Here is a 25,182-nt window from a genome sequence, read left to right on the forward strand (position 1 = left end):
TAAGCCCCATTGGTCACAGTGGGACTTAGTTCTGATTAGACATGCATAGGATTTTTCTGTCAGAGCTTTCGTTGCTTTCATACGGTGGGTTTACTGGATTTGTTTCTTACTGAGATGGTTCTTAGAAGTTAGTTGATAATTGCTCACACTTTTTAAAAAATTCAATTAAGATCTTGAGCTATGAACTTGTAAATCCCTGATCTGTAGCTTAAGCTATGAACTCACTTTGTTGCTCTAGGTGACCCTACTACCCCTCTGTCTCAGCCCCTCATTTGTACTGTGAAGTTAATAATATTGGCCATATACAGCTGACCACTTTACACTTAAACAGTTGTTACACAAAGTCTTTGAATGGGTTCTTCTTCATGTTGTTGTTCTGCGTTTATTCACAATACTGTGATGTTGGAAAATGCGATTTTTGTGATGCTGTGATGTGGTTCTCAAATCTAGTGCATGTGCTCTCTGGCTGTACTTTCAGGAATGCAGTTGTGCAAATGGCACAGACACTAAGGGGATAGTGGTCATGATATTACTAATGGTGAGCAACACAGAAGTCTGACCCATTTGTCATGTTGGAATCAACACGGTATTGTGCAAAATCAATACTTTAAAACATTGCATGTTTCATTTTTGCAACAGATACGTTTGAAAAATCCAAGTGTCAGAACTTTGGTATATAATGCTACAATTTTAGGAAGAGACTCTACTGACTTTTCATTGCCTAAAGGAAATACTGTCACCATACCTCCAAAGTAAGTGACTTTCAGTGTTGTTTTACAGAAGAGATTATCTCTATGCTCTCTTCATCTGTTGCAGGACATTTGCAAAACACTGGTGATCTGACAAACATATAATTAATTCTCAGTCTCCAAAGCATAGCTTGGTGATAAGGAATATGTTTTGGATTTATGTGCTCTCTCTTCCCTACTTCTCATCTGTCCTCTCTTCTTTCTATCCTCTCCTATCGTCTATCCTACAATGTTTATTGTAACCAGAGCATAGTTTTATGTCCTGATTGAGGCAAAACAACATTGTCTGCCCTAAAACCATAGTTTGGGTGGGTTTATGATAAGGAATCATGAGCAGGAATAATGATTTTTTATCATCCTGTTTAGCTTTAATCGCAGTTAAAGCCTCATATAGACATTGCAACAAACCACGATGCATGGATTTTTTGCATAAGATGAAAGGATGGAGGGGGAGTGGGAAAGGGGGTATTTGACCATGTGGCATATTCCTGGTTTCTAATCCTGTTTAGGGGATTGTGAACACTTTCAGACCTGTGTGTACTAGGAGATGATCCTTGTTAATCCTGTGGAAGTTTAGGGATTCCATCGATGGGGTTCTTCCCTGCAAAGTCTATTTCTGGGTTTTGGACTTTTGAATGATTCAGTAGTGTCTGTGCTGAACCAACACAAGATTTGCAAGCCACAAAAATAATCTTGTACTTACGTTGACCAACTATTAGAAACAATATTCTTCCCAGCGGCAGACCTCCCCAGCCCCGCACCCTGGGAGAAAGGTCCACAATGGTGCCCCCCTGCTGCACCTGCCTTCTGCTGCCTGGGGCATTTGTCCCCTAGAACCCGATGGAAAGTCCACAACTGATTCTTGCTACCACAAGAAGCTGATGAAGGAACTGTTGTTTGAAACCTCTTTCAGATTTCCAGAATTCAAATTATGTCATTGTTTCTTGATATATTTATTAACATATGATGATCTTTATTAAAAGTAAATTAATATGATGTACTGTTTCTACTATATTGATTTTATGCTTTATGAATTTTAAAATCCATTCAGTGTCAGCTGAAGTATCCAGCTATCCTAGAAGTATTTGTATTCTTATTGGAGAGGCGGTAACTTTTGTCTGCTTTGTTTAGCAGCATGCATTATTCACATTTCTGCCTTAAAATAATAACATTCTTTGGTGTTATTTAGTGACTTTTCAGATTATGAACCCATAAAATTGTACACATATAGAGATTGGGTTTTAGGTTTCCAGCTCTCCTGCCCAGCAGCTCCCCATACCACATGTATATGTTAATGCTTGAATCAAGAGATACTATTTGAAATTAATGTTGAATTTCTCTGCCCCTATAATCTAACGTTGCTAAAGCAGCAGTTTTCACTCTCAGGGAGCTTGAAAACCATTGTAAGTCCTTGCAGGCGTGGGGGGGGAGGCAGTGGGAGCAGGGGGAAGGTAGTGACACGATCCCCAGGATCGCGCTGCTCAGGGGGCTTCAGGGGCTTGGGTGCACTTACCAGAGCCTCCTGCAGCCTCCCAGGGATGTGGGGAGCCCTGTGTGAGCATCTACAAGGCTCCCCGAAGCTTCGAAAGTGAAAGTGGAGCGATTGCGCTCCACTTCCGGTTTTGCGGAGGTGAGGTGTGAATGCTCTGCTTTCGTTTTCAAAGCTTTGGGGAGTCCTGCAGAAGCTTGGGCAGGGCTCCCCGCACCCTCATGAGGCTGCAGGAGGCTCTGGTAAGTGTAGCCAAGCCCCTGCAGCCCCCTGAACGGTGCGATCCTGGGGAGCCTCCCTGCCTCCTGGCTGCCCCCGTCCCTTAAGGGGGCAGAGCCATGGCCCACAGGCTGGGTCATCATGACACCACAGTTTGAAAAGCCCTGCTGCTAAAGCATCGCTTTGAAGGCTGGTTTTCACTTTAAGGGCCAAACAGACCCTGTTTTCAAGTAAAGGTACGTTCTTCAGGTTCAGGTATTTATGTTCTGTGTAGATGAGAAAGAGGTGTGTGAGACTTACTTCCAGTTGTACTATGTTCATATCTCTGTGAAGAGATGAGAGGGAGAGCAGTCTTTGAACATGCCTATGATCTGTGTGTTCCATAGTATAATGAAGAAGATGAGAAGAATTCTTGACATAAGATGGAATCCTTGAATTAATCAGAGAGAAAACTTTCAAGCACTGCATTCAAGTTCCTTTTTGATGTGTCCTTTTGTTCTGTTCTATCTAGCTGTGCTCCATTTGTCCCATACAAGATGCCACTATAGCTATGCACACATGACTGTGTATCCACTAGTATGCTTTGAAGGGTTGTGCTGCTTTAAGTCTCCTGTTGTGCAGCTTTAAGTCTCCTGTTGAATGTTCCTTTAACATTGTGTATAAACAAGTAACGCAGAGTGTTTTATTTTTTTTGGGGGGGGGAGTTTTTGTGATCATCTTACACTGTGCAAAAGGTGCATTCTATAGCCAGTTATAGTTATAGTTACCCAAGTTTTATGTGTAACTGATTTTTCAACCTCATTCTATTCTGGACTAGAACTGCTGCATCTCCAGTAGAGGGTTGTGGTACAGTAACTACTGTGGTATCATGTCTAGGACAAGTGGGTCAGATCTGGACAGTTTTCAGGACTTGTTTTCCATTTTATTCATGCATTAATTTTTCCCCAGTATTTATGTCATCTAAAAAATGTTCCGAAAGGGGCCCACAAACAATAAATGTAAAATGTAGTTTTGAAATGCAAGACTTCACAAGAACACTGATGTTTCAACAGAGTTGGAACTGCATTCTGAGCCCATGGAGAAGCTGTGGCTTCTGGCAGGATGAGAGTATTTCCAAATTGATTTTCCTGTCTGTACCCTTTTCCTTTCTAGCAGGTTCAGGTCCCATTCTAGAAATAAATGTCTCAGGAGAAGAGAGTAGTTGCTGCCTCTTCTCCATCCCAAGAGGCAACTGGCATGAATTTCTCTGCCTCTCATTTGCATTCCCTGTGTGAAGCACTCAAGCTATCCAGTGAGGAAGAATGCCTGATCCAGCAAGGGGAATGTTTTTATTAAGTTTCCTTTGCTGGATCTTTTGGAGGCTTCCTTCACATTCCCAAACCCGAAGAAGGTAATAAAAACCTATCCCTTCCTGGATCAAAGCCATTTGAGTATGAGATTATTCTCATGTTGCCTCTGGTGTCATCTGCCTCTGCGTTGCCAGAAATAGCAGATCTCTGATCCTGGGTCCATGTTTCCTCATATAGCCCTTTGATAAAGGAAAGGTGGGCAAACAAGTGGGGATGCTTCCATCTCCCCATTCCTTTCTTTACAAAATATATGCCATGCAGCCTCTGCCGCCTGCACCTCTTCTGTTTGAAATGAAAGAGTGCAGAAGTTGCTGAGAATAATAATAATAATAATAATAATAATAATAATAATAATAATAATAATAATAATACAGGTATTTATATACTGCCTTTCTTGGTCGTCAGATTTCTCCTCAGACTTTAATTCAAGGCGGTTTACATAGGCAGGCTATACTAAATCCCAATAGGGATTTTTACAATTTTTACAATTGAAGAAGGTTCTGTCTTTCAAGAACCACAACATTTCAGATGGATCTTTTATGGTCTGGTATCACATTCTGGCCTCCATTTTCCTCCCACACAGGCTGACAGCGGCCAAAGAGCAGGTGGAATAACTCAGCATAACTTGGCTAGGCTTGTCAGCTGCTTCAAGGTCTCGCCGTTCAACCCAGCATCCATCCGTTCAACCCAGCATCCTCTGCTCATTCTCATTGTAAATAGGAGAGGCAGAACGGTGAGGCCGCATACAGCGACCTTTGTAGGTACAGGGAAAAGGCAAGCAGCTGGGCAGGCTCCATATTACCTGCCCATTCCTACTTGGAGCTGCCAGAGAGGGAGAGGTTGTGTTTCTGTGGAGCTCCTGGAGTGAGACAGGAAAAAACACCTTTTTACCCCCCCAAAACGGAGGGTACCTTGGATCAAGGAGCAGCGCCATGTAGGGGAGTCTCTGGGGCTCCGGAGGACATGGAAACCACACCTGTACCTCTCTGGATGGAGTAAAAAAAACTTTCAGGAAGATATGGATTCCTTCTTCTCTGCTGAGGAAGATGACATGTTAGGTGAGTTGCAAGCAAGCCCTGTGCTAGGGGGGACCCTGAAATCCAACACCATCCGGCTTCTGGGGGGGAGGGAGACCCCCCAGCAGTTACCTGCAGATGTCCAACAGTCTGCGGAATGACCCTATGAAGAAATTACGGGGGCCCCCCTCACCCCTGCACCCCCAGAAATGTCTTTTGAACTCATAGGCCTCACTGGGGAGGATGCTCTAAGCAAGTCCCAGGCTTTTCAGGCCTTTACAGGCCAAATGGAGCAACAATTGTTTAAAGTGGAAAGCAATGCAGAGAGCTTCCAGGAAAGTGAATCTACAGCTGTAGGAGACTCCCAGTCTTCGCTGCAGCTGTTCACTCAGGAGGAGGGAACTGTGGAAGGCACCAGGCCCAGGCTCAGGAGGCTTCGCTAGGCCCCGACACAGAAAGCAATGGTGAAGAGGCTTCTGTGGCTCTGCAAGGTTGCACGGCGGGGGAGTGACTTCTGAACCAACTGGGGGTACTCCTGATTGCAGAAGAAAGACTGTGTGAGCTGGCAGGCTCTGCCCAAGCGCGGCAGGAGGCTTCCACGTCCCGCCAAACAGATGGTCGGCTAGAAAGGAGGAAGGGAAACAGATCAAAATTGTCCTATGCAAGCGTGAGGGCTATAGCGATTCCGCGATGGCCACGAGGAACAGAAGGCACAAGGCCCCGGTGGTAACACCGGTAAAGAACAGGGATCGCTCCCCTTTGAAAGAAGCAGGCTTAGAAATGAGCTCTCCTGAACTGGAATGGCAAGGGAGGAAAAACCTCTACCAGGGGCACAAGATGTACCAAGGGAAGAAAGGAGGGGGGCAAGGGAAACTGAGGAAAGGAATACTGTGAGACTGGTCGAGTTTCCACAGCCGCCGGAACTCCCACGCGCACCACAAGATACCCCTGAGCTGGCAGTGACTATTGACAGACCTCCCGTGACCGAACTGGAACACACTGACAGGTGGTGGTTGGCAACCTTCAGTCTCGAAAGACTATGGTATAAACCTACAGCACCCGGTATTCCCAGGCGGTCTCCCATCCAAGTACTAACCAGGCCTGACCCTGCTTAGCTTCCAAGATCAGACGAGATCAGGCATGTGCAGGGTAACAGTTGCTCTCGACAACGGGGAGTCGGAACACTTCGAGACAACGGATCAGGCAGACAGACCCGTACCCAATCCCAGGGACAAGGAGAGACTGATCGGATGGAGGCATCAACTCAAAGGGCTGCTTGAAGAGGTACACATGTGGCTGCTGACCCCACTGTTTGACGATAATGACCTGCTGAGGATCTGGGCCTACGTGGTAGCCCATTTGAGCTGCCCAACCGGTCCCGTGACTAAGGACCGAACTGACTTTCCAGACTGGGAAGCAAAAGGCTGCGCTTCAGCTGAATGTAGGTCTACGCCTCAGGACCCAAATCCTGAGGAGGTAGAATTAATGGAGGTTCAAAGATCCGACCCGTCTGGCGCACACCACATGGTGCGACAGATGGAAACGGCACAGAGATAAGCAAACTGGACACAACAGACATTGCCAAAGCCATAACAGTCAAATATTTGATTTGAGTAGGATTTTTAGTAGTAATTTTTCATTGGAATTCTGTTATTTTATTATATTTTATATCAATGGCTCAGTTAAAATTAAAAATATTTACATAGAACGTGAGGGGTCTGAGATAACAAGAGAGAGAGGAAATTCTTGACGCTGTGAATCGTCTGAACCACGACCTCGTGATCCTGCAGAAGCTAAATTTTAAGGGTGAAGAGGACAGGAGCAGTGCTCAGAGGTTCTGGATGTGGGGTCCATCCATTTGGTCCTATAAGACCGAGGGGATGGGAAAAGTGGCTATTCTAGCGTGAAACTGAGATGAGCTGCAGATTCAGAGGTCAGTGGAAGTGGTCCCAGGCCACCTGGTCGTCCTCGATTTTAACATCGTCAGGATACAGAGGGACGGGAAGGAATATCAGAAGCTGTATAGACTTTGTGCGATCTAAGCCGCGATCCAGGCTGGACCTAGGAAAGAACTGTGGGCCAAACTCAAGGATTACGCAATCACCAACAAGTCCCCCATAGTCGCCAGAGACTTCAGTAACAGGTCGAGAATAGAAGGCAGGCGTAATCTGAGATATATGATGACAGGACGCCCGGCTAAAGATTATCCTCTGACCCCGGAAGAAAGGAACCTAAATGCCTTTTTGCTTAATTAGATTTAGAAGATAAAGCACTTTTAATTGATAACGGGTTAGATTTTTTTCTTTTAAGTTGCAGGAAGGTTTATATGAGTAATTTTCCACAGATGGCAGGCAGACTTTTTACTTACTATCACCCGATGGTGGCCAGCAGAATAGACAGGGTGTGGGTGGAGAAGGACTGGACGGTGCAATCTTGCAGGATAGGACTGACCCCTTGGTCAGATCACGGGTACCTTTCCATAGAGCTGTATGGCGATCGCCTGACCCTTCATGGCAAACCAAGGTGGAGACTGCACTCCTCTATGCTGCGTGAGCAGGAATATAAAGAATTAATAGAGAAGTGTATTATCACTTGGAGATAATTAACTGAGGTCAGAAGGAACGACCCGATCAGATGGTGGGAGGAGCTAAAGAGGGAAATTAAGCATAAGTGCATCGTGATGTCATCGCGCGTGTACAGGAAAGAACTGGCCCAGTACCATAGAGGCCTTTTTGGCTTTCTGAAGGCCCATCAGAGGATCAACAAAGGACTGGCATGGAATAAGAGGAAATTAGAGAGGGATGGGAAGATTATCCAAGAGTATCACCGGAGGAGGAGGGAGGCCAGAATACAAAAGCAGAAATACAGATCAAAGGGACCAGTTGTGGAGCAGGAAGACTGGGAGAAGAAACGAAGGGGGGGGGGAAGGATGATCAGGAACTTTGAAGGGCTTCGAAAGTCGGGAGGAGAGGAGATAAAATACTCAACCAATGAGATGTTGAGCATCATGAATAATCACTACCAGGAAATGTACGCTGAGCAAACCATGACTGACTTTTTGATGAAAATGCCTAGGGATCCCTATGACTCGCCCAGTAAGGAAGAAGCCAAGGAGATGACTAAACCCATAACAGAAGATGAAGTGCTGGAGGTGATAAGAAACGGAAGAGACGGCGCTGCTCTGGGTCCCGATGGACTGAATTACACCTTTTATAAGTTGTTTCAGAAAGAGCTGGCCGATCCCCTAGCCGTGGCTTTTAAAAGAGCCTTACAGGAGGAGGACAAATTTAGATACAGTTTTTATGGAGGAATCTTAACCTTCATTTATAAAGAGGGGGACCCTACTCTGCCTAAAAACTGGAGGCCCATTACTCTGACAAGCATCGACTATAGGATTTTAGCAAAGATTTTGAATAACAGACTTTCCAAAATAGCCCCTAAGTTGATTATGAGGACCCAGACTAGTGCTGTCCCAGGGAGGAAGATGACCGATTCCTTAGTTCTGATTAGAGAGATCTTTCATATGGTGGAGAAGGGAGAGTGGAAAGAGATACTTCTACAAATGGACCAATCTAAGGCCTTTGACAGAATAAACAGAAAGTATCTCTGGCAAATGCTGATGGCTAAGGGTGTACCAGAGGTTTTCATAAACTATATAAAAACTCTGTATGAGCAGGCATCAGTTATGCCACAGGTGAATGAATGGAAGGGAAAAATCATACACATAGAATCAGGGATACGCCAAGGATGTCCATTGAGCCCACTCCTCTATGTTTTGGCGTTAGATCCGTTGCTGGCCATACTCCAGGCAGAGCCCAGAATAAAGGGAATTGCCATGGGTGGGGAAGGGAATAGCGGGAAGGGAATAGCACAGAGGCTGGGAATACCGTAAATCGCTTTGTGAACTTTAGTTGAAAAGCGGTAGATAAATACTGTTAATAATAATAATAATAATAATAATAATAATTAATAAAAACGGTAGCCCACGCAGATGATGTGTACGTTATGGTTAGAGACGTGGGTGAGATGGAGACATTGAAGGGAATAATAGATGAATACAGCAGGGCCTTGGGAATACAGCAGGGCCTTGGGTGATAAATGAGGATAAAAATGTTATTCTCTTGGGTCGAGGGGGAAAAACATAGAGGTGAGGGCCATGGGGGTTGTTTTTGAGACGGATGAAAGGAAACGAGGTTCAAAAGTTGGAATCTAAAAATTTTAGGTATAATTTTTGGATTGAAACAAAGAGGGTGGGAAGAGAACTGGAAATTGTTGGCCTCTAAGGTGGAGGAAAAACTGAAGAGGTGGAAAAAATGGAACTTGAACCTGTGCCAGAGGGCGCGTTACGTCAATGTGTATTGCGTTCCGATGGCGTCCAATTTGGCGGCGATCTATCCCCCGCCGAAACAGGTGGTGGACAAGGTTACCCATCAGGTTTTTGTTTTCTTGTGGGGCACTGCCTTCTTCCCTCTTGCCCGAGCAATGGCATATAAGAAAGTGAAAGAGGGAGGACTAGGGGTTTGGGCCCTGGGACCTTTGATCTTGGTGACCTTTGTCTCCTATAACTTTGGCAACTGGGTGAAACGGAGGCAGAGGCTGCAGGAAGGGGGAGCCTTTGCATCTGTATGGGCCCAATTCGGAGACACTTGGAAAATGACGACCTGGGGACAGAAATGGTGGGTGAAAGAAGAGACGGGATATGTACTCACTCAGGCGATAAAACGATCTTTGCCAGAGTACATGAGGGAGGCGGTGACTCTGATGAAGGAGATGGGGCTCTCGGCCAAGCCGTATAAAACCAGCGGGCTGGAAGGGAAACAAGTCAAGCATTATGTGTATGAAACAACGGTACAGGAGTTTATTATGAGGCCTCACCAAGAGAAACAGCAAAGTAAGATGCACCGTTCCATGTACCTCTTGCAGGAGGAGGTGATGCACAGTGCCTTTAGCGAGAAGAGAATCCCCTTTAGTTTTTCGGATTTAAGGTGGAGGGCTTTCCATCAGGTCCTCAGGGTGGGAGTGGCAAACCCATGGTTGCAAGAACAGAAGAGGTGCAAGAGGCCAACCTGTTCGGGGTTGGGACCCTCTAGATCGGTAGGCACCCCGCCGCTGATAGAAACAGTAGCCCATTTTGTCCAAGAGTGTATGCCAGCGAAGGAGTTGTGGAGGGGCGTAGCGAGGGCCTTTAAGTGGCCCGAACTGGCCCAACAGGCGGGGGAGACTGTCGTCTCTCGGAAGGAGCCAGCAGGAGGTATGAGGGGACCTAAGAGGACGAGTAATGCAGGACAACGGAGGGGATTAGACGATAGGTGAGAGGTACCGTGGTCTACGGTAAGATAGTTAAATGTGTATGTCCTTTTTGCGCTGGGCATCCAAAGGGGCAAAGAAATAAAGGAGAAAAAGTCCACCAACACGCAGGGATGGGTCCGCTTTGTGGTCTCCAGAGTATACGGCGTCGTGGCTTACAAAAGGGTGAGAACTGGTAGAGACAGGTGGAAAAAATGGTGGGAGTGGTTAGATGGGGTGAATCCACCTATAATGTGATGTATCTGTGTTGTAGTTAAACAGTTGATGTAATGTGACTGTAGTTGAAAATGTAAAATGTGATGTCTTTCCTTTGTGTCATTTATTGTAGTATGAAACTAAATAAAAATCTATAAATCCCCAAAAAATCTATATTTCCCAAGTTTAGCAAAGAGAAGTGATTTGGAGCCATGGTAGCTTCTTTCCCCTCCTTCCTCTTCCAGTAGTGCCTGAGAAAGAAGGAGGCTGTTGCTGCTGTGTTTCTCTTCCAAGTTGCTCTCAGCAGCTTAGAAAAAGGATTGGAGTGAGCAGTGGAGCAGCAAGCTGCAGAGGCAGGCAGGCAGGCAGGCAGGCAGGCAGGGGCTCATACATTTGCTGCTGCATTAAGTGTCTCTCTTCCCAAACATTTCAGGTGATCTCATGGATGGGGCAGCCTGCTCTGGTGTCCCTGCATTTTTCCCTGATGAGAAGTAAAGCAGTTTGAGGGTGGTACTTTTGAATATACAAATAGTAGCAAGTAAAAGGGTTAAGCTGATGTTCCCACCTCTGCTATTCCACTCCTAATTACAGGATCCGATTCTGGTTTATAGTTAAGCCCATCACAAAACATCCAGAAACTGTTTATGTGCTTCTTGCTTAACATCTAGTTTGGTCCTAAATTTGCACTGCATCTGTATGGTTTGGGCATAGTAATTGGATTTTAGAGCTGTCATGGACTGACAATTGTTCCTTCACTTTTTTCCCCTGTTCATCACTTGAGTATATTTTTCATGAACTTATTTTGTGACAGCTGGTATATACAGATGCTGTTTTCCCAGATAAGGTTTTTTAATATTCTTTTTTCAGGTTTTCTGTAGTAGAAGCAAAATATTTGTAAGAGTGGCAATTGATACTAGAAGACAAGTTACAGTTTGCATTCAGTAGTATACTTAATCCACTCCTGAAAATTGGATTCAGATATATTTTTGGACCACAATCCAACACAGCACTAAGCATTCTACGCTTATTGGTTTCAATGGACTTAAGTGTTTGTCTGTGACCTTAATCTTGGTTAACAAGACTTAATACTTCATTGTATCTTGTCATGTTTCATTGCTAGTGTGTCATAGGGTGCAGTCCTACCCCTTATGTCAGTGTTTTCCAGCACTGACATAGGGAAATGCAGTTCTGAGGTAAGGGAACAAACATTCCCTTATTTTGAGGAGGCCTCCGTGAATGACACCCAGCTGCAGGATGCAGCACACATCCCATTGGCATTGCTATGCCAGTGCTGGAAAGTACTGACATAAGGGGTTAGGATTGCACCCTTAGGTTTCCATCCTGTACACACTTACCTGGGAGTAAGTCTCATTGAACTTGGTGGGGCTTATTTCTGAGTAGACACGAATAGGATTGTGTGGTAAGACTTCCATTGCATATACAGCAGAGGGTCATATACAGCAGGGTGTCGTGGCTTCCCAGCCAGGGAAGCCTAGTTGCCGCTTCCTTAAAGGGAGGGGGCGACATTGACAGCTGTGTCAGTGCTCCCACACTGGAAATTGGAAATGGGTCGAAATTGCAATCTGAAGCATTTCTGAGGCATGGGCAGGCATGGAGAGTGGTATGAGGGCCTTCTGCACCCTCCGGAGGACAAGAGCAACCCCTAGAAAGTGTAAAAAGCCCTTTTTTCCCCTCAGAGCCAGCATTATTGCAGGACCACTGATGCTGCCCCCTCTTCCTCCCCTGCAAACACTTATGCACCCTTATGCAAACCTCTAGCATACAGGTTACAAACCTTGCAAATAGGTTTGCTTTGTTAATCACTCACTCACTCTTACGTGAAAGCGGTAATGGTTTATTGCAGATTATTTAGAGCTATTCAGAGACGCCATTTCTCATTATCTCCTCAGGCTTTGTCACTTAAAACCAGGGTGGCAAAGTATTGAACGGGCATTTGGAAACATTTTCGTTTTGAAGGTCAATAAATGAAATACTAATTGAATACAACATACAAAGGAAAGTTACTGAAAATGTTAATAAATGAATGTATAAATAATTTAAAATTTAGATTTATAACACACCCAAGCCTTTCGCAAATTATTCTGCATAAGCAACAGAGTTTTACTCCTATTCTTAATGCTCAGCTTGCTTGTTTTCGGAAAACAGTTTTCTTGATTTTCCTCTGTTAAATATTTATTGCCTAAATATACTATATTCTAGACATCCTTTCATTCTAATTGATTTGTGATATCTCCTAGCAAATAAACTTCTGCACCTGGTATGTAGAATTCAGTCATTTTCTCTCCTTTTGGCATACATTCCTTGCAACATATATTCTTCTGTTTTCTGACAGGGGCCAAATAAGTGTAAATGTGGAATTTACCAGCCGTTTCCTGTATCCTGCTGAAGCTGTTTTGTTGTTTGTTTCAAAGCCTTTAACTGGCGTTGGTGGAACTACATTGACTTTCTCCCTGAAGGCCAAGATTATCTGTGTTAAACTTGCTGTAAGTTTCTTTGCATTTGATTGAAGGACTACTAATGATATCTAGTTATAATACATCCATCATGCTGGAAGCAGTGGGTTACAGCCATGCACTGAGCCCTCCATAGTTCTCCCTATAATCACCTGATGGCATGTTGGGCACTTTTGCTGCCACCAGTACTGAGCATTCAGGAACTGATCCAGCCAGGTGGGCTATCTGATGGGTACAGGCTCTCAGGCAGTGCCCAACTTGGAACCCAATCCTGTGCTCAGCGGCACAGCTTCGTGCCACTGAGCAATGTCGCAAACGTGCTGTAAGGCATGTTTGCATGCCTCTTTGCCGGGCTCCTGCCCGTGCTAGCCCAGTGCTGCTAGCGCTGGTCGGCGGTAAAGTGAGTAGCCCCATTGCGGGGCTGCTTACCTTACCTAGGGGAAGGGGATGAAAGTTCCCTTCTCCCAAGGTGCCTCCCACGGTAGCCTGGGGCGCGCAGGATCCGGTGGCAGCTGTTCTCGGTGCCGCTGAAGCTGGGCGCCCCGGGCAGCTCAGGATTGGGCTGCCCGATGACACCTCATGGCTCCCTTGCAAAAGAGGAACCAGGCAGACATGGGATGACACTTGATTTTAGGCAGTGATTTTTTATTTTCTAAAAATGGAAATATCATCTTCCCTAAAATTCTTGCTTTTTAACAGTAAGTGTATGGGAATAGGCTGCCATATTTTAATGTTGGTGGGACAGATTCAGTAGGGGCTATCACATTCCCTTGAGTCTGCAGCTTTGTGATTTAGGGCAGTGAACAGGCAGGTAAAATATAAAATTTGCTTCTGCAGCAAAGATTTATCAAACATCCCAAATGCCCTCACTTCTAGTGATTAGTCCTCATTTTCTTCACATTTTCACTTTAATTCTATCACTGCCTGCTGAGTTCCCAGTGATACATTCTACTGCAACTGTATTAGACAAATTAGAAGAAAATTGCTAATCAATTTAATCCATTTTTTTTATTCTGTGTAACTTTTGGTACAGAAGCCTTGTTAGACATTGTGTGTGTTGGAAACCATTTACTTTGTGGAATATTTTTATTTAAAAAACATAACTGCTTAAAGAAAAGTAGCACATCTGTCTTCCACTTGAGGACAGGATTTTTTCATTGCGTAGTCCTCTTGCACACTCTTCAGCCTGGCATGCCACATAACACTTTTACCCCCACATATATGAACCAGGCCTTAGCTTGTATCTGAGAACGTGACCTATCAATTCTTCACAAGTGCACTTCTTCATCAGTGTACCTCAGTCAGGTCTAACATTGCTTAAACTTCCCTGTTGTCTGAAGCCACACAGCTGCATATTGATGTGAGGAATAAGAAATGAGAGTGGCTCACAAGCCCATATTTTGCAACTGCTGCCTAACATGATTTTACAGTGTGAACCAGATCTCTATAACAATGATGGAGATTGACATGGTTCATGTATAACGGCTAGGAGAGAAAACTCTTGTGCTAAGTCTGCTGTGATTTGTCATTGATTCACATGTTTCTCTTGTCTACTTATACTCATGAGCACTACTCATTTTCTATTTTTGGACATAGTTATGAACATTTTATTGGAAGCACTTTTTATAATTCTTTTTAGAGGGTCTTTTCATTATGCACTCTAGAACAAATGTCCTTATTTAAGCTGTATACACAAATGTCAAACAGTTCTTCAATGAAGCCATTAAGCCATTTTTTTGTCTGAGTAGGATTTTTTTCCTTGCAATATACTATGCACTAAAAAGGAACAGAGACTTGGGGGGGGGGGCGAGATGGACAGACCCAAACAGCTTATTAACTATAAGTCATGAATTCTTTCAGATTAATATCACTTGTCATTTATTTACAGGGTACATTAAAATGCAGATCTCCTTGTTATGAATTGAAAACAGTTAATCTACAAGTTAATAGTCCTTTCAAAATGGATGGGCCATTCAGGTACACAATTATATAAAAATTGTTTGGTTATAGCTAGTTGTATAATATATTTAATCCTAAAATAATAAATTATTGTTTAAAATCCAGTAAATTACTTTTTTCACGTATGGGAAAATGCCCTGATTGTGAAAAAATGAATTGTTTTCCTAACATTTTCTTGCATATATTATGATTTTATATACATACATTAATGTTTGCAGTTGTGTTGAAGGATTTTGTACTGCCCATATGTAATAATTTGACAAAACATTGCCTTTGACCCCTACCACACTATGACCTATGTTTTATCCCATGTTTTATGGTTGCAGGCTTTTCTTTTCTTTGTCTTGGTGGAATTGAAGGCTGTACCAATGAATTATTCATATTCATTGGAATATGAATAATAGGATAAGGAACTCTCAGATTTAAGTTTTCATACTGATCTATAATGCTGGCTAAGTCACTGTTTGCCAATTTTCCACAAATATATGCCCCAGAAATAGAAGGGTTTTCCAGGTAGTTATTTGGGCAATAAACAGAAATTACAGATAGAATATTTAATTTGATTTTTAAAGTATTCTGATTCACATTGAGGCTTTGAGGTGGATAGTTCTAAAAATCTACATAATGATGTGTTTCTGTTTTTGTAAGTTGCTTCGTTTTTATAACTAAAACTTTTTATAGCAAAAAAACAAACTTTTTGATTATGTCAATATATTTAGTGTCATTTTAGTTGAATCAACAAGTTGTATCACTGAACCTGAGCAGTTAAATCAAGTCAGTCAGATAAAACAAGGTAAAATGAAAAGGTAAGTTTTCTTCTATGGGAACGATTTCAATGGAAAACATTACGCCAGAATGCATCATCAATTTGGATTTTTCAAGAAATTTCCAAATAAGTTTTTTGCTTCCATAAAGTTTCATGAACTTTGGAACAAAAGCTTTACTTTGTATCATATTAGTGATTGGTGAATGTGAATTTGTGTCCCCAGTTGTTCTGTTTCAGCAGAACAAGTTCCTTGACAGCTGTGTGAAAGTTGGGCCACTGTCACACACTTCCGGGCTGTTGCTGCAAGTGGGCAGTGTTGTGGAATGCACGTCAGCAGCACCATAGATCTCAGGGACCAATCCTAAACAGTGCACACTGATACGCACTGTCGCAAACAAGCTGTAAAGCATGTTGTGGGGCCCTAGCGCTGGTGGAACACTGGCGCTCTGCAGTTACTTGAACTGCCAGGTGGTGGAGAGGTAGGTGGGGGCACAGGGGGAGATGGGAAGGAAGCGATCTGTGGTGGGGGGAGGGCTGGGAGAGGGTAAGAGGTGTGACAGGGGAGGGAGTGGGGCGGGAGAGAGGCACGACCAGTGGAGCTCCACGCGACTGCACCACATCCAGAGTCTGTGTTGGGAAGTCCCCTTCCCCTGAAGAGCTACCAGCAGCTGCCCTGTTGTGTATAGAATGCCATGGCAGCTGTTTCGGTACAGCGGCAGTTCTGGCACAATGCGCAGCTCAGGTTTGGGCTGTCAGTCAGTACTAGTACATGGGGGCACTTAGAGGCATGTGGGTGGGGAGGGGAAGGACAAAGGGGTTTCAGGGATAAATGAGAGGGAAAGGGAGGGGATGGATCTCTCTGGCATCAGGTCTTATCCTTTCATTCTCAAGCCACCCCATTCCTCTTTTCTCCAAGGACATACAGGGTAATTGGGTAGCCTGTCAGGGGGTAAGTAAAAATTATTTTTAAAAAATATTTTAAAGTATTTTTTACTTACCTTCTGCTGGCTGTCTGATTCCTCCCCCCCCCCCACTAACGGATGCAGTGCAACAGTACGGCTGCATCAGTGCCAATGGTGGTGAGAGATAGGATTAGGTGGTCAGTTTATTTACATCAACTTCTTTGTTAAAACATGTTTTTTATTTTAAAATTTTAATTATGTTTTTAACAGCTAATTTTATTAATGCAGAATAAAAGTATTTTAGGCCAAATGTTTTACAAGGCAATCTTCATTGTCTTGGACATGAGAGGATTTATGGTGTAGTAGTGTGTAGGTTTCTGTAACTTGTTTTCATTTAAGGAAAGCATACTTCTTCAACCTAGTATGCCTAACCGTTTTATTTTAAGCCAATAATGACTGAATATCATATGTAATAATTATGTGATCATCAAAGTTTATCATTAGGAGTGACTTACATAATACAAAATCAAGTTTATATTATGATAAAACTAAGCTCTAGACCAGAGCTGAAATGGCTCAGAGTAATTCACTGAGTGTGCTTAAATATCAATAACTCTTTCCTGTGTGGGCTATAACTGTCCTTTCCATAAACATAATTGTCCCTGCTTACCTCCCATTAACAATGATCAGAACACTTTGTGAGCACAAAAATGCGGTATAAAATTGTAGAGAGCAAATATTGATGTAAAGAATAAGGTATGATGCTTAGACCGCTCTGCCTGTGCAAGCTGTTCTCTCAACCGCTGAGCCTTCCCACTTTATATACATGCAAATATTTGACACTATAGCCACTTAGGAAATAAAGAAATAAACATGACAGAGTAAATAAGCAACATGTGCTTTTTCTTGTGATCCATCACATATTGAGGTCCCATTGTGCAGTCATAAGACTCTGAAATCTTTGCTTGAAACAAATGTAAGTCAAGAAATTCTAGGCCAATGAAAGACAGAATATACGTGGATGTGATTATGAGGTCCTGGGAAGGGGGTGAGTAGGAATTAGTCAGCACAGAGTCCCTGGGAACCCTACTGTAGTCTCCATGGTGTGGTTTGCAAATATCTAAAATAAAAGCTTTCACGTCCGTTTGAATCGATATTGTTATGCAGGCTTTAGTTCCGGGAGCTTAGTTTGAGCATAACATTAACTAATTTCATTATCTGATTGCAGGGTCTAATTATGGAAAATGTAATTTTGTTCCAGAAAGTTATAGAGTAATAAGCAAGAAATTGGTGAGATGTGTATGTTCTGCAGATTGTTCATGTCATTTTGAGCAACAGACTTTCTAATTGTCTTTTTTACTAATCTCTTTTACGACAATCAATTTTTTTATTTTTAATCTCTTATTTACTACTGCTCTGCATAATAAAACTTGTTAAGATGTAGAGCATGCATGTGCAAGCGCAACTGTACAGAATCATATGATCATCATGTGATAAGTAGTATTTTGATTTGCTCAATACAAGTTCATAATGGACATTTATCGTCCATTACTTAACAATGCAAATTAATTAATTAAACAGTGATGAATCTTCATCAAGAATTAGACAGAAAACAGTGGTCTGTTCAGGCTTTGATCAGATCGGGCAGATACATGTTGCTTATTTACTCTGCCATATTTATTTCTTTATTTCCTAAGCCTCCAAAACTGAGGGGAGCTCTACTTCCCTCATCTCTGGAGGCTTTTCTGAGCCTCCCAGAGGCAGCGTATATCCGCTGTCTGAGTAGCAGATCTGAGTAGACCCATTGGGGCTGCAGCAGTGCGACACAGGGTAAAGGGAAATGTTTCCCCTTGCCCCAGGCTAGCCTATAGTCAGCCTCAAACTTGTGCTGGACACAGCACAGGCCTGCTGGCCTGCCTGTTTCCAGCACATGTTAGGATTGCGCTCTTAAGGTCTTAAGGCAAGGACTTGCAAGTCTTAAGGCACAGGACTTGCAATTCAACAATTACAATATGTTATTTAGGTGCAATCCAAAGGCCCAGTTGAGCTGGCGCAAGTCCCTTATGCTAGCCCGGAGGTAAGGCACTTTTGCACCGCCTCAGGAGGAGGCAGGTCAAATTCAGCCTCAGGTACATTTGTACCTTCCTTCTGGCTGATGCAGGGGTCTAGGGAGGGCTGGGGGAAGGCAGTCAGGGGACATTCTGGGGCGGGGTGAGGGTGGACAGTGGGTGGGCCCATGGGCATACCGGGCCTGGGAGGACAGTAAAGTTAGACAGATTCTAACCTAGCCTAGTGCCAGCCTGCTTGGATCTGGGCCACCTCTTTAGGTGGTGCAGATCTGAGTAGCCCCATTTAGGCCGCTGCCACGGTACCTGTGGTTACGGAAGTCAATTCCCCTTGCCCCAGGTTGTGCTGCAGCCAGCCCCATCCCTGTGCTGGGTACAGCACAGTCCAGGGCAGGCCAAGATTGGGCTGCCCGATAGATTAAGTGAACATAATGAAGCAAATCAGCCATTAAACAAATAAGTTGCATTGGATGCTAAAATAAACATAACAGAAACAACTGTCATAAGGGAAAAGTTGTACTACGGCTTAGTGTAAGAGTAATTTACTTGTGACTAAATGCATTAAAATCAGCAAAATCTATTTTCAACAAACTGTGTTTAGGATAGTTCAGTGGTACATGCCTAACCATGACAAAGCCATAATGTCATGGGAACAATTTGAATATACAATTACAAATTAAAATAAGCAAGTTAACTATATGGAAACGTAATTGAAAGAGCTTAGGGTGAATGAAGCTTAGGCTTGTTGGTTTAGGGGATTCCTATGAGACTGCAAATAGATTTAGGAATTGCAAATGAGGACAGAGTCAGCTTCTGTCTGAAATAGAAATAGAAAGTCTTAGTTTGAAATAGAAAGTCTTAGTTTTAGTGGCCTAATTTAGACATTCAAGCAAATGTCTAGGATTAAGGCAGTTTAATAGAAGAATTAAGGATCACACATCAAGATCAATTACTTCACATTTGTTGCAAATGTGTGATGGTATTCCTTGCAGAAAGATCTTATACAGGTGGGGCCTCTTTATCCCCACCTGTGGATTCTGATAAACGATTTTACCTTACTACAGGTCCCAAACCTGCGGATCTGCCCATCTGTTATCCTCAGAACATGACTGGGGCTGAGCTCCACATTTGCAGGGCCTTCTGAGGGTCAGGGAGGCTGTGTGGGTCTCCCTGACCAACAGGAGGCCTTCCAGAAGCCTCAGAAGGCCTCCTGAGGGTTGGGGAAGTTGTTCATGGCCTCCCTGGTCCTCAGAAGGGCCTCTGAATGCAACTGGAGCACAGCTTCAGTCACGATCAGAGGATCGAGTGCTGCAATCCGTGGATTTGATTATCTGCTGATTTCAGTATTCACGGGGGGGGGGGTGTGTGTGTTTTTCCAGGAATGAATCCCCCACTGATATCAAGACACCACCTCTATCTTATACTGTATAGGAAGTTATATCCAAACATTGAAGAAAACAGAAGGGTAGGAAGATGTTTTATACTGAGTCAGATCATTGGTCGGTCTAGCTCAGGATTGTCCACAATGAGTGTCGGTGTCCAGGGTTTCAGACAGGAAATTTCTCTGCCTCATCCAGAAATGCTGAAGATTGAACCTGGGACATTCTGCACACACAGCATGTGCTCTACCACTGAACAAGTAGCTGGCATTTAATAGTCTTTATCTGGTAAAACCTCGAATTTTCCAACATTTTCTCATGTGTAATGTGGAATCTGTGTAAATCAATGCAATGTCTCAAGATGGCACTTAAGTACCACTTCATTGAAATAAAATATTGAAGTGTATTATTAAAATGGAAATGAAATTGTTGATCATTTGACTATATCAGTTCTGTTTGCTTGTTAGCTCTGAAACCACTATGGAGAATACGTGCAACATAATAGGTGTGGAAGGATTTAACAAACAAAAGGACAACTCTAATACCAGTAAGCACTTTTGTCAATCGTATGCTTCTTTCTAGTCTCACAAAACCTTTGTGAATTTTGGTTTTTAATTATTAAATGTATTCAGTTGTAATAGATATTATGGTGGTTAGTGTGCTTCTCTAGTTCCAGAGAGCTTCAGGCACACCTAGCAGGAGAGTTGCTTTACAGGGTTGTGAGGCTTAGCACACCACCACCCCCGTCCATAGCTCCAACCTGGGTCTACAGCTGCTATTAAAAACAAAACCAGAAACCTGGTCTCTACACAGACAGAAACACAAAAAGTCTTTCGGATCATGTCGTTTGACCAAAAAACATTTCCCACTACTCTTTGGAATTGTTCTCTTCTCTTAAGAACATGTTTGGTCATTTAAAAAGAATTGTTCATATTTTGTGTATTTTGGTGTATTGTGTCATATTTTGTGTACTGTGTATGGTGTCCTCTGTTGCATTGGTCCTCCTATTCAAGAAGGACCAATGTCCTCCTTGGACGTTGAAGAAGACCTGTGAAACTGTCTTCTGTGTGCAGTTTTACACCTTAAGATCAAGATTAACCATATGAAGAAACTGTTCATCTAGGCTACTTATCGCACAACACACAGAGGAGCATAATTTTAGAGAAGTGACCAATTTTAGAGGTAAAAGTGCAGGAACCTGACATGATACCCCATTAAGATGATTCAAAACAACAAAAAGTTCTTTAAATTTCTTCATTAGGGTGATTTCTTCTCCAGTTGATTATTTCTACTTTAAAAACTTTCTATGCAGAGCTTCATGCATTATCTGCGGGGCTTCTGTTCTAGGAACCTCCACAGATAAGGAAACCCGCAGATAATGAAATCTGTGGGTTTCAGGGGCCCTGTAATCCTCCAGAGGTGAGGGGTGCTGTGCTCCCCTTGTCTCCAGAGGATGTTCTGAGGGCCAAGGAGGCAGCATGTGGCCACCCAGGCCCTCAGAACACTCTCCAGAGGTGAGGGGAGCAGAGCTCCCGTCACCTCCAGAGGGTCCATGTGGTTCAACCCACAGGTTTCGGGACCTGTGGGTAATGAAATCTGTGGGTCCTGAATCTGTGGATACAGCAGGCGCACTGTAGTTAATTTATAGATTTAGCTCACTTCATTCCAGACTCTTGCAATTAACTGTGATAGTTTCATGCAAATGTATTGAAAAATGGGTTAAAAAGTATCCCAAATAAATATAAAAGATGTATTGGAGTGCTGGTCTAAGGATGTTTACTCAGACACAAGGCCACTGAGTTTAGTAGGACTTACTTCTGGGAAAATTTGCATAGGATTATAACCTTAATATAATGTGTCACATATTATTTCTCAGGTAGATCTCGGGAGAGCACGTGGCTAGACATTAACACGTCTCTAGGCAAATGTCTCAGTTTGCATCTTGCTGAGTCTGATGCTTCTTCTCAGCTAAAGTCATTTGAAAAAGTTTCAAACACAGTGCCTCAGCACAGCAGCTGGTGATGTCACTATTCTAACTGTAAGCGAAACCTCAGAGCTCTACATGGTTTCTTGCTAAAATGAAAGTCCTTACACACATTAAACTGTAAGCGGATATTAAAAAAATATTTTGCAGTCACAATGAATGTAGAAAGAAAAGAAAAACTGGAGAACAGCAATAGCTTAAATAGCTCAGGTGATTTCACCCTCCATTCCACTTGCTCTGTTTCTGCCCTGGAGCTAGCCTGAAATGGGTAATGAAGCTGCTGCTCTATCAAACATGTTAGGTTTTTTTGCATATCTTTCATAATGTACTTTTAGTTCTTGTAGGGAAGTGTGTATGTTTTGGATTTAAAATAGTCTTGACTTTATATGAATTAAGCTTTACGCATCCACCTTGGACAGTAACCCTCATGTAAGATGTGGACCTACTGTAATAAATTTGCTTTCTTACATTTGTAATGCTATAGTTATAGCTTGCAATGTTGCATTATCAAAACAGATATGCTTGCTAGCTTTGATATTGTACATAAATTTGTAAATTGTGTTCTGGCAGCTGATCAGTCCAAGTGCTTTCAAGAGTTCTTCAGCCCAATGGATGCAGTTTTTCTGGAAAGAGAAAGTTCTGCAACTCTTGAACTTCACTACCTTCCTTTTAATATGGGAAAACGTTACTGTGCCATAATTTTGGTCAATGAGCAGGTAAATGGATTCTTTTTTGAGTGACGTGAAAAATTAGGACACTATTTCTTATTTCAAAGCATTCTTGTGAAGCCCTCCCAACATCCCTCTTTCTCAGTCATTATTGTTCTGTACACTCATAGGTCAATGTGAAAAGTTCCTGATGGAGGGAGGAAAGTAGTGCCAACACCAAGATATATTGGGTGGGTGTTGACGCTTGGGATGCCTGATACCACCCTTGAAGGGAAGCACATGTTTCAAAACAGGCAGGCATCTATCTGTATTTGCATTCATGCTCGCTCACTCATACTTCCTTTTAAACTATTCTGCCCCCCCAAAAGAAAATTATACTGTCCTAATTTATTTTAAAGGTTTATGCTATGCTATGATTAAGTAGTTAAGTTTGAGGTATATGGTCATCAGAGAGTTATGGTTTTGTAAGCATCTCAGTGGAAGTGTTCAGACTTTTTCAGCCTTATGTCTATTGGAAAAATAAACATTGTGTGGAGGAGAGAATGGCACTGTTGTCTCTTGCGTAATTTGACCTTCATTTCCAAGTGTAAGGATTGCCTATGGATAGAACCATAAATTATCTGGGCCTGTTACATGGTGCCTGCATTTCAAAGTTAATGATTGGGACCAGACTGTCCTAATAAAGAAAGAAATATTGCTTCAGCTTTACAACAGTTAGAGCTCCTCAAAGGGCTGCCAGTGCAGGTGATGTTCTCTCTCTCTCTCTCTCTCTCTCTCAGAATGGACCATAGGTATACACTGATTATTGTTTGCTATAAACCGGCATGCATGTCCTTGAAGTTCTGAGGCTGATGCGAACATTAGCAAAGCATGTTAAGAACAAAGTAAACACACAAAAAGTCAAGCAAGCAAAAAGTGGTGTGCTACCTTCTGATGCTGCCCTAGATCAATTTCATGCCTCAACAAATTGAGGCAAGCTAATATTTTAATATACCTTAAATTTATATAAACAGTGACAAAGGGCAAAGTGACCACATGTTAAACATGCTTGCCTCATTCCATGACTTCAGATTTTGATTTAATAATAAATAATTTTTAAACAGTTATTAGAAGTTAGACCTGTACTAAAAATTGTGTTGGAAAATGCACAAATAATTTATTATAATCTAATGGAAAGCTATTTGTATCTGTAGGTTTTTTAGTTTTTTTATTGCTATTTTTAAAATCTCCATCTCCATTTGAACATTCAGTAGCAATGAATCATTGTGCATTAATGGGGGAGGGGTTGATATTGATAAAAGATAACCAGCTATCCTGTATTTTCATTTCATTTTCAGTCACGGAATTAGAACAGAAGAAAAGACTAATGCAAAGGGAAACCATTTATTTACCAGCCCTGCACAGATCAGTTAACATAATTCAGATAGTAGATGTGCCATAAAAATGGAGAGCAGGTACAGTGAAAGAGGTGGTGTAGGTTTGGCTTATTTACATTAAGCTTTAGAGCTGTTTAATGCAAATAAACTTACCTACACCCTAAAGGAAAATAAAATAAAATAATCTAGGCAGCAGAATAATTAGGGGGAATTACTTATATATTGTTGCGATTCATGAGTTGTTGTGTTTAAGAACATGAGTTCTGCTGGATGAAGCCGCAGGTCCATCTAGTTCATCATCCTATGATGGAGCATTTTGCCTCTGAACTTGGGAGGTAGCACGTAGCCATCATAACTGTAGCCAGCAATAATAATCAAGTGATCACCAAGCAGTGGCAGCTTGATTCTGGTGGTTCTGCATGGGGCAGTGTGAGGAGCTACACACCAAGGAAAATGTGAACAGGGGTACCACAGATCCCACAATATGTGGCCCCACACCCAAAAGATTATCAGGATGCCAGAACTGGGCTCCTAAGGAGTAGGAGAGGGCAAAATGCATGTGTGAACACAGAAGGTGTGTTGTGGTAGCATAACACTTTTTGAATAGAATGCGGCTTCAGTGGTTCTGATCTGTGAGTTTATAGGGTGGCATTATGTTAGGAAACCTTCTCCAAGAGTACATAGGAGACTAGCTTTTGAGAGGAAAAAAAAGTTGATTATGTCCCTAAAAGTGGGGGGCAACAGATGGCTTATTTCGTTACTGTATCTTTAGACTTAACATGTTACAATTTCATAGCTTCAGGCTGGGCACAGACAAGTGTCTATCTAGGTAAAGGGAGGAGATGGAGAAGCCAGGTGGGTTCCACTCCTCCAATCTGGTAACTTTATGACATCATCAAACCTAGTTTGCTTACATTCAAGCACAAGAATGCTCTTATATGTTTCTGCCAGATCTGCCATTATATCTAGTGTTGGCTTACAGGAGGCACACCCACTTACTCTCCAGTAAGTGCAGGGTCCTAGATTTCTGTGACATGTAAGAAGCAAGCAATAGGGATTATATTTCTAGCTAATGTATTTAGGGAATTTGTTTTGTTTGCTTTTTTTCCTACTCCAAATGAGTCTGCAAATATCATCACTTTTTCACTATGTTTGAAGGCTCATGTACTCTGCTTTTGGTCTCTGTAGCCTGGGATGGTAGCGGCAGAACTACCAGTTTTCCCTCATTCAACTGCTGGAGTGAAAAAGGGAAAGTGGAGAACAGGAAGGGGTGTGTGCATGAAT

General features: G+C 42.7%; 1 protein-coding gene and 1 pseudogene across 1 annotated transcript in view; one reads left to right on the forward strand and one right to left on the reverse strand.

Annotated features, from left to right (window-relative positions):
* The window catches only part of CFAP47 (cilia and flagella associated protein 47), a 318,053-nt gene that overhangs the window by 102,749 nt on the left and 190,122 nt on the right, over positions 1 to 25,182 (forward strand). Inside the window, exons 37-42 of the mRNA XM_066621307.1 lie at positions 640 to 752; positions 12,678 to 12,828; positions 14,687 to 14,775; positions 15,477 to 15,563; positions 20,338 to 20,417; positions 22,425 to 22,570. Of these exons, the coding sequence (XP_066477404.1) occupies positions 640 to 752; positions 12,678 to 12,828; positions 14,687 to 14,775; positions 15,477 to 15,563; positions 20,338 to 20,417; positions 22,425 to 22,570 (666 nt within the window). The remainder of the gene's footprint in view (positions 1 to 639; positions 753 to 12,677; positions 12,829 to 14,686; positions 14,776 to 15,476; positions 15,564 to 20,337; positions 20,418 to 22,424; positions 22,571 to 25,182) is intronic.
* On the reverse strand, positions 5,870 to 5,989 carry LOC136647244 (5S ribosomal RNA; annotated as a pseudogene).

Source organism: Tiliqua scincoides, chromosome 3, assembly GCF_035046505.1.
Source record: "Tiliqua scincoides isolate rTilSci1 chromosome 3, rTilSci1.hap2, whole genome shotgun sequence".
Lineage (NCBI taxonomy): Eukaryota > Metazoa > Chordata > Lepidosauria > Squamata > Scincidae > Tiliqua > Tiliqua scincoides.